General features: G+C 46.1%; 1 protein-coding gene across 4 annotated transcripts in view; it reads right to left on the bottom strand.

The window, feature by feature from the left end:
• Positions 1-3,670: 3,670 nt before the first annotated feature.
• Positions 3,671-10,036, bottom strand: part of Traf3ip1 (TRAF3 interacting protein 1) — a 43,980-nt gene continuing 37,614 nt past the window's right edge. For all 4 annotated transcript variants that reach the window (XM_042259854.2, XM_006995454.4, XM_015988886.3 and 1 more), the window contains 2 exons: positions 5,788-6,011; positions 3,671-4,015 (listed from right to left, as the gene is read on the bottom strand). In XM_042259854.2, coding sequence (XP_042115788.1) covers positions 3,850-4,015; positions 5,788-6,011 — 390 coding nt within the window. In that variant the 3' untranslated portion in view covers positions 3,671-3,849. The remainder of the gene's footprint in view (positions 4,016-5,787; positions 6,012-10,036) is intronic.

The raw sequence follows: 10,036 nt of genomic DNA, 5'->3' as shown, positions 1-10,036 counted from the left end.
CAACCCCAGTGCTGAGGGATGAAAAGGGAGAAAGAAGGAGGATTACATGGTCTTGCTGGCCAGCCAGCCTAGCTGGAAAAGGAAAAAAAAAAGGTGAGTTCCAAGTTTAGTGAGACTCTGTATTAAAGGGTAAGGCAAGGTGTGGAACATCCAGCATCTTTTTCTGCTTTTTCTGGCCTCTGCACATAGGCATGGGCACATGCAAACACATGCATATACCCCCACACACACCCATGCCACACATAAGTAAATAAACCACTTTGTCTATGTCCTTACTCACAGACATATAAAATTGTGACCTTGGTGTATAGATACACTCCTTGTTTTCCTTTTATCCTAAGTTTAAATTTTGTTAGATTTAACTTACGCGTATGGGTGTTTGCTTATATGCATGTGTGTGCCCAAGGAGTTCAGAAGAAGACAGGGGATCCCCTGGAACAGGAGTTACTGATGGCTATAAGTCACCATGTCGGTTCTGGGACCTGCACCCAGTCCTCTGCAAGAGCAGCAGATGCTCTTAACCACTGAGCCATAGCTCCTCGTCATGAGTTTAATGCTTCATTTATCTGTGCAAAATTTGCTCTGCTTCTCACGTCACAGTGGGGGAATCAAGGTATAGTTAGAAGAGAAATGTTCAGAAGCTATGGTTTGTGTAGTTTCAAGGATTAGATACCTGACTGGCCCTAGGAATGGAAGCTGCTAGAATACCATACACAACATAAAAAGCACCTTCTTAAATTCTGTGGAAATACCTGTTTTCAATAAATACCAGGCAAAGCCCTTTGTTAGGGACAGGCACAAGACATCAGAAAGGCAGAGCTGAGACACACAACAGTCCAGAGGACAGACAGGCCAGTCATCACAAACTACAGACAGAAGGAAGAAGAATTCAAATCTGGGTTCACACTTGGTCAAAAGAGTAACAAGCAAGCAGGGTCTGGAGGTGACAAGAGCCATGTCCACTCCCTCCAGAGGCCTCTCTGCTCTGTAGACACTGTAACCTTCCTACTGTTAAGGAGTCTAAGTATTTTAACAGCAAGATGGATGCCTTGACAGGTCTCAAAATAAAAATAAGGAATGAAGAGGTCTTGAGTTTTACAGGCAACGGGAGAGCTCTCTTGGAGAAAGAGCCTGCTGCACCTGGCACCCATGCGAGTCTTCTGAGTGGGTTGGGGAGCAGCAGCCTGTGAGCACCCAGGAGCAATGCTTCTGTCCAGAGCATTGCAGGCTACAGGGCCTACGTGGAGTACTTACAGGAAGTTTCCAAATTACTTGAACCAGTTTAATGCTTAAACCCCACAGCTAGTTTTTCTTTTTACTTGGTTGGTTGATTTATTTGAGCTTGGAAAAGCAAGTTAGGATCACCGAACCACTTGTCAACACTGACTAGATGCCTGCCCACCCCTAACTCTCACTGACACTTGAGGCACAAAACGGGAGGGTACCTCTGTCTTTACATATTTACTCACTATTATTTTTTGTAAAGTTGATCACTGAAAGGAAAATAAGTATGAATAATACTAAAGTATAAAGTATGAACGTTGTAACACCCTGAGCTACTGTTTTAAGTAGCTGTGTGGGTGTGTGGGTGTGTGTACGAGTGCAGGTACACATGTGGAAGTCAGCCCTCACTTTCCACCTCATCTGAGGCAGGGTCTTGTTTGCTGCTGCATAGACAAGCCTGGTCCATCCTCTGAGGATCCCCTGTCTCTGCCTCTCATCTTGCTGTAGGAGCTCTGGGACTGCAGATGTGAGCTAGCTACCACATCTGGCTGTTTTATGTGGGTTCTGGGAGTCCCTTATTCAGGTCCTCACACTTGCAGTGGATACTTTAGCTGCTGGACCATCTCACCACTGCACCCCAGGCTATTTCTGCACATTTCCTCTAAGCTCAGATTAACATCAGCTGAATCTGTAACCTCAAATCCCTAATGTGTGACTCCACACTTCTAGAAAACTTATAAACCACAGTAGGGAAACAACTAAGAATTCCATTTCTGAACTCTCTCAAAATATGGTCAGAGCTTAATTTGTATATCCCAAGACAGAGAGAGTCACACATACAGGGCTTCAGAAATGTCACAAGCGATCTTAAATCTTTTAGCAGAGGATAAGCAGACTCATAAAGTGTCAATCACTATGGGAAAAACAGTGTGTCACAGTATGTATGAGAAGCTATTTCCCCTGGATTCATTTGAAAATTAAAATCCAAAAGCTTACATTTTTTTGTATCAACTTGACAATCCATACACTTATAGGAAAAATAGGTGATTATTTTAATGATGTATGTATAAAAGAAAAATAAAACTTTATGATACAATCTGATAGACTACAGCATATAAAATTTACTCACATACAATGTATGTAATTTTTGCAACATAAAAATTCTATTCATATATACAAATTTATAAAAGGTTTTATATATATATGTATATATATACATATATATATATATCTTAACTTGGGCTACATAGGGTCCACTTAGGGTTATGGCTAAGTCATTCAATTTAGTAGAAAAGAGATCATGAACATACAAAAGACCAGTTGACGGACAATCCTTCCCTCCTCCTCAAACTCTTCAGAAGCATCTGGTTGGTGGAGTAGTGTGGTGCCAGGAGAAGGACTACCAGCTGAAGGGAGTCTCCACAAGGTCCCGATGGCCCCCAGCTGAGAACTGGGCTGCTGCCTTCAGCTGACTGAGAAACACGAGCTGCATCATGTCTGCAAGCCTTTAGGAAACAGAATGTGCTCCAGTAGTCTTTGCACTTACCAGGGCTTGCCTTAGTGAACATAATAAATACTCAGAAACGTAAGGATGATCTCAGACCTTAAGCCAGTAAGAACATCTCCTAACACTGAGATCCTTTATACAATAATTCAAGACCTTGTAAGTATTTACAGTATTTTATGTAGGCAAAAAACTGAATATAAACCATAAAAAAAAAACCCTATGTTTTAAAAAAAGGATCTTTAAAAAGGGGAAACCAACACAAACTATAAATTCTTGGTGTACTCTCTTCTTTATAGTCTCTCCTCACTCCCAACTCTCAGTGCACACACCTACACAGAGGAAAAGGATGCTGCTACCTGTCCTTCATGCTACAAGGTCTTAAGGTGGCCTAGGGGACTGCTTATCCATTGGGAGTACTCTGGAGGCTGAAGAAAGCCAAGGAGGCAGCCCGTGACAGTTTCCCATCAGACAATGCCAGACTTAATTACAGCCAGACTGGATCCTCCTTTTTCAGCATATGAACTTCATGGGCTAGAAATGCAGACAGCAGGGCCAGGAGGGGACTGCAGAAAGAAGCATGTGCAATAATAAGAGGGCAACAACCCTGCCCAGTGACAGGCACCTTACAAGGTCACAGGTATTTCATGACATTTCATGACTCCTTTCAGGTAGAAATGGAAATGCAATTTAATCATTTCCGGCCTCGTTCTGTTTGTAAAGTACCCACTAAAAAGGACACAGTCACCCTTTACCGGGTGCTGGCAGGAAGTCCTTCTGGAAGACTCAGAAGCAGAAATAAAGACCCACCATTTCCCCAGAAGGATGACACAACTTACTGCTAGAAAATTCAGGGACAGGATTAAACTGGCTGCAGCAGAAAACAAAGAAAGAAGCCCTCCCACAAGGCGAGCTGAAGACCAAAGCAGCAAGTACCGCAGCTGGAAGGAGGTAAGAAAACACGGCCTTTTAATAAGTTTAGTGCCTAAACCAAAAGCTGAATTCAGCTGGGTCCAGCCACCTGCAGTCCATTTTCTCAGCAGACTGGGGCTCAGAGTGGTGCTTTCCCGCTGCTTCTCCCATCACAAGGAAGACGGCTCCATCTCTGCAGGCCTGGCCGTTCACCTTCGTGACGTCAGGTTGATGCTATGCACCATTTTCTGGATCTTCTCCTCGTTCTTCAGGATGTTGGCCTTCACAGCACAGATCTTGTCCTGCTGGTCTTTGATCTGCTGCTCCAGCTCAGCTAGCTCGGCCTTCAGGGGCTCCACCGCACTGTCTGTGATGCTGGTGGGAGACAAGCAGTGGCTCATCAGTGTCCTGAGGGTTCGGTCTGTGTCTCTCCCTCCACTCCAAAAGCCAGCACCAGCAAAGGGCTGCCTGGCTTCACCCCAAGAAAAGGGTTAAGTGCCAGCCCCCTAAGAATGGCAGGACAAGCACCATTCACAACCGGCAGGCAGGCCACAGTGCAATCAAGCCTGAGAACGCCAATCACCTGTTTACTTCCCACAGAACCAGGCAGAGAACCCGGGGCTTCACACATGCTAGGCAGACACTCTACCACAAGCTGTTTCCCTAGCCCATGTGAGATTTCCCTTAAAAAGTAAAATGAAAAGGACTAATATTCCCTCAGAGAAAGGCTTGATGTTTTTGAAGTATATACACAAAAAAGACCAAGGGGCAACAGGGAAGTGGTCTACCAAGTCCCCACAGACACTGGATTCAGCCTGGAGCAGCCAAGAGACACCTCTCCTCTGGATAAGGCTCACAGGGCTTAGAGGGACTCCTTCTGCCTGTGTCCCATTAGTTCAGCAGGGACAGGTGATCTCTTCACTGTCAGGCAGAGCACTGAACAGGCACAGAATATCCCTCAGAATGCTGGAGTCAAATGCAACCTTCCCTTCAGGCTTTTAAAGCCTATAAACAGAAAGTCAATACAACACCAAGAGCCGGGTCCCACCCTTTGCGGCAATAGAGCAGGGTCAGGTTTCATAAGGGAGGCTCTTTGGGCTGACACTTCCCAACATCTTATGTCCAAAACTATGAAGTGTTAAACCATTACATGCTGCAACCAGCACTAATGTTCTCGGTGATTTTTCTAGATTCCATCATGTTGCATATGTAAAAACTTATGGGACTAAACATAATAGTAAGAAAGAGGCCCCATATTGGTGGTCCAGCACAAAGCAGGCAGTCCTGAAACCACACGTATACAACAAAAGCAGCCTTACCAGGTGTGTTTATGTATTTGTGTACACACAGACATGCATACATAATCAAAAAAGAAAGGCTATCCATCTGAGAGTGGGGGCATCAGAGGGGTCGGAGGGATACCTGGGGGTGGGGGTGGAAGAAGGGAAACAGAAAAAGTGAATGTAATTCTATTATGAAATTAATTTTTAAAAAATGAAAAAAGAAAAGAGTATAATTTCAGTTTGGTGTGGTGTTGCACACCTTTAATCACAGTGCTCAGGAGGCAGGTGATCTCTGTGAGTTCAAGGCCAGCCTGGTCTACATAGTGAACTCCAGGCCATCCATGCTACACTGAGACCTTGTCTCAAAAAACAAAAAACGGGAGGAAGAAAAGGAGGGAAAGAGGGAGGGGTAGAACCAACTGTAACTCAGCTCTTCTGTAACATGGACTTACAGATGTATCATTCAGTCAAATCATATCTTCTGAAGAAAAAAAGTCTACATGCTAATAGTCACATGATTCTAGGTTTACTGATTACAAACACAGGGTACCTTTCTAAATAAATCTCTAAATAAAACACTTCTCTAAATAAAGCTCTCTTTTCAGTGGCTATTCTAGTTCTTTTAGTTACAATTTTGAATGAGTTCATCGGTATCATTTTGATCCCCCTTCCCTCCCCATCTGCAGCCCCCCTCCCTCCCCATCTGCAGCCCCCCTATCTGCAGCCCCCCTCCCCTCCCCATCTGCAGCCCCCCTCCCCTCCCCATCTGTAGCCTCCCTCCCCTCCCCATATGCAGCCCCCCATCTGCAGCCCCCCTCCCCTCCCCATCTGCAGCCCCCCTCCCCTCCCCATCTGCAGCCCCACCTCTGCTCCTTGCTCAGGGCCTCGGCATGCTGCCTGTTCTCGCTGTGCCACAGCTGCAGCTCGTTCTGCATGGCGTCCACGTCCTCCTGGATGTAGTCCATGATCTTTCCCAGGGGAAGTGCACTCTTACACAGGGTCTGGATGGACACACGGAGCTTCTCTATCTCTTTCGAAACGATGTCCTTCTCCTTCTTCCACGCTGACTCAAAGACGAGGGATCGCTCCTTCAGTTATGGGAAGTAGGAAGAGAAAGCCTTTAGGGTGAGCTCAGCAAGTCAGAGGCAGCACCCCAAGTGGGTCCCACAAAAGGAAAACCTGATGAACTAAACTTATCAGAAATTAAAATATTCACGCTGCAGTCCTCAAGAAGCTGGAAAGACAATCAGGTGAGAGGAAACATTTGTAAATCACACTTTGCACAGAAGACATGTACAGTCAGTCAGTAAACTACAGAGAGAACTCACAAAACTCAGTAGCAGCAAGTAGGCAAACAATCTGAAGAGGGACAGGAGACAGAGACCTTTCCCCGAAGGTGATGTGGGGTCAGCAGGAAGCTCATGAAAGCGTGTCCAAGAGCGCCAGCGCTCTCTGTGCGATTTAGGCAGCGATGCTCGGCATCAGGCAGAAGAGACTGATCTCTGGTAATTGCTGGTTAGGCAGTTGGGGGTGTCTTTAGAGACTATCCCAATCTATAGTTTGAATCTGAAAATGTCTGCTGAAGGCTTGGGCATTATGAAGGGACTTTTGGGAGGAGGAAGCCGTCACTGGGAGCTGACTTTGAGGGTGCATCTTGCTGCTGACCTCTCCGCTCCCTTTGCCCCTGGGCTGCACAGGTGAGCAGCTGTACTTTGCTGTCAGTACACCCTCTCCGCCATGACTTCCAGTCTCCATGACACCCAGAGCAATGGAGCCGACCAAGCCAGAACACAACTTTCTCCCTTGGAGTTGTTTTCCTCGGGTATTCTGTCCCAATGACAGAAAAGTGTCTAATACACATAAAATCCAGCAAAGGAACATCCAAGCATTTACTCAGAAAAAATTACAACTTACATTCACACAAAAATCTATACAGAAATGTTGACATTTTATTCAAACTAGTTACAGGCTGGACATGGTGGCATATGGAAGGTAGAATTGGGAGGACCAAAAGTTCAAGATTATCCTCGCCTACACAGCTAGTTAGCTTGAGCTCTGTCTCAATAAAAACAGAAATAAAGGAAAAAACAAACAAAAAGTAGTTACAAGCTAGAAATAGCCCAGATATGTTATATAAACTGTGGTATATCCATACCATGGAAGACTATAGCAAAAAACACACACACAAGATCACGTGAACAACTCTTGGAGAACTAGGCCAAATGAAAAAACCCTGCTTGGCTATAAACTGAGTCCACTTATATATACAATCTTGAAAAGACAGAATTATGGAAGTGGAGGGCACACTGGTGATGGCCAGAAGCAAGAGCTGGGAGAGAAGAGGTTAAGTTGTAAAAGGGCACTGAGAAGGATCTGGTGACAGGGACATTCTGGACCTTGGCTATGCTAGTATGGGTAACTTGGGTGTGAGAGAGACAGCACAGGCAAGCTAGGAAGGCTTCAGAGCACATCTCCAGTGCCTCCCACAGGCACCTCAAAATAACAAGCTTTTGGTAAGAGAGATGGGAACGCCAGGCACGGTGGTGCACGCTCATAATCCGAGAGTTAGGCGTGGAGACAGGCAGGTGGGGCCTGCTGGTGACTAGGTGAGTGAAACAACTTGTCTCAAAAGAAAGGGCAGATTGGACAGACAGATGGCTCTGTGGTTAGAAACACTGGTTACTCTTTCAGGGACCCAGGGGTGACTCCCAGTACCCACATGGCAGCTCGCAATACCTGTGATATATAGATTACAGATTCTAGGGGGTGCAATCCCCTCTTCTGGCTTCTGTAGGTACTAGGCACACACATGGAAGCCAGACATATAAGAAGGCAAAACTCCCATATACATTTTTAAAAAAAAAAACAACACTTTTTTAAGGTGGATAGTGGTGGAAGAACATGATACCTGAGGTTGTTCTCCATCTTCTACATGCACTTGCATAGATGGGCGCGCGCGCACACACACACACACACACACACACACACACACACACACACACACACGAGGGAGGGAGGGAGGGAGGGAGGGAGGGAGGGAGGGAGGGAAGGAGGGAGGGAAGGAGGGAGGGAGGGATTACAGAAACTCTCTAAACTAAAACACTAATGACTAGTGACTGAAAGGGAAATGAACTGTATTACAGGTAAATCGGTAGGCCTCTGTCTGCGCTGTAGAAGCTGAGCCTGGAACAGCCAAACACACTCACAGCACCACTGCTATCTAACAGAAAGCAGGTGCCAAGCATGGCACAATACCGAGATGCAGGGCCCTGTACAGTGGGCAGGAGCAGATCTCCCCCGAGGCAGGGTTCCAGATGTGGGGAGAATGGGGGCAGGGTCTCTGGGAAGGAACACACTGGCAGGCTGCTGGTGCCCAGAGAAGGCTGAGGGCTGGAGAGCAGGAGTGTCATGGGTGCGAGACAGCAAATACAATGAGGACTTTGGTTTGATCCTGAGCGGGAAGAGCCACGGAAGGGATGTGAGTGTCAAAGGAAGCTATTTACATCAAAGCTGAAAAGCCGTTCCGCTCAGTCTTCAGGAAAGGGAAGCAGCCTAAAGAGTCGGTGACAACCTTCCGAAAGTGCGAGGGGAAGGCAGGGCTGGGGTGTGCAGGGTCAGTGACAACCGTCCAGAAATGCGAGGGGAAGGCAGGGCTGGGGTGTGCAGGGTCAGGGACAACTGTCCGGTCATGTGATGGGAAGGCAGGGCTGGGGTGTGAAGCACACGTCTGGCTTGGCTGGTTGGTCCATGTTTTGGTTTGTTTTGAGATGGGGTCTCAGCTGGTCTCAAACTTGCTATGTAGCCAAGGACAACCTTGAACTTGTGATCCTTCTTTCTCCACCTCCTGAGTGCCAGGACGACAGGGCTGCACCAGCAAACACAGCTTAGGAGAGTGTTTCAGTCATAACTTTTTAAGCAGACGTGTTTTGTTGCATCGTTGAAACCCCACAGATCAGTCTCACACTCCAGGATCCTGTTTCAGCGACCGGATCTTCCCGGCCAGCCGTACACGGATACCACTGAGACACAGGACCATCCACTCCACCACAGCCTTGTTTATAACTACTGCTATTTGCGGTTTGAAACAATGTCAGAATCATTTTCAACCAGAACCATCTCTGCTTTCTAGGCCTCAGACACTCAACAGGTATCACCTGCGCTCACCTGAACCTTGCACATGTATTTTTGAGGCCCATTCTCTGGGAGGACATCGCTGATGAGGTGAGAACACACAGGCCACATGACACTGTGATCACGTTCTGTACACAACCACAGATAGACTTAAGGACAAAAAGCTATTACCTTATGTCCTTAAAAAACAAACCCAATCCCCCTAAGCTAACAGACCTCTTCCTTAAGCTTTCGTGAAGGAAACCAATCCTAGCAATAATAATTATTATTATTATTATTATTCACTGAGGAAACAGCACCAAGTATGTCCCTGTTGCCCCTCTCACAGAATGTCAATAAATACAAGAACCACAGGTAAACAAAGTCAAAATAAAAACACTCTGTCTGGAACTCAGCATCAGAAGGGCATTCTCCAGAACAGCTCCTGAACCAAAACAAAAAAACAAAAAAAAAAAGCCGGGCGGTGGTGGCTCACGCCTTTAATCCCAGCACTCGGGAGGCAGAGGCAGGCAGATCTCTGTGAGTTCAAGGCCAGCCTGGTCTCCAAAGCGAGTTCCAGGAAAGGCGCAAAGCTACACAGAGAAACCCTGTCTCGGAAAACCAAAAATAAATAAATAAATAAATAAATAAATAAATAAATAAATAAATAAATAAATAAATAACCAAAAAACAGAACAGCTCCTGAGAGCTGGCACATGGCTGATGACATCATGACACCTGGAGGCCAATCAGAATCTGAGGCGCAACTCGGATCACCAAGTAAGAAACCAAAATCCTCCCCATGGGACTCGGTTAAACAGCACTCACCGAAGACTATTTACCTTAACTAAATATAACACAGGAAGGTTATTTGGTTCATTAAGAGGCATTTGAAGACACAATAGGTTTTTACATTTCCTAAGGAGCTCCTTTCTCCCCAGTCTTTTGAAACCATGTCTCCTGTAACCCAGCTGGCCTCCACTCCTGGGATTGCAGGAGTGCA

Source organism: Peromyscus maniculatus, chromosome 13 (assembly GCF_049852395.1).
Source record: "Peromyscus maniculatus bairdii isolate BWxNUB_F1_BW_parent chromosome 13, HU_Pman_BW_mat_3.1, whole genome shotgun sequence".
Classification (NCBI taxonomy): Eukaryota; Metazoa; Chordata; class Mammalia; order Rodentia; family Cricetidae; genus Peromyscus; species Peromyscus maniculatus.
Note: the sequence above shows the minus strand (reverse complement) of the source record. Positions and strands in the feature narration are given on the sequence as shown.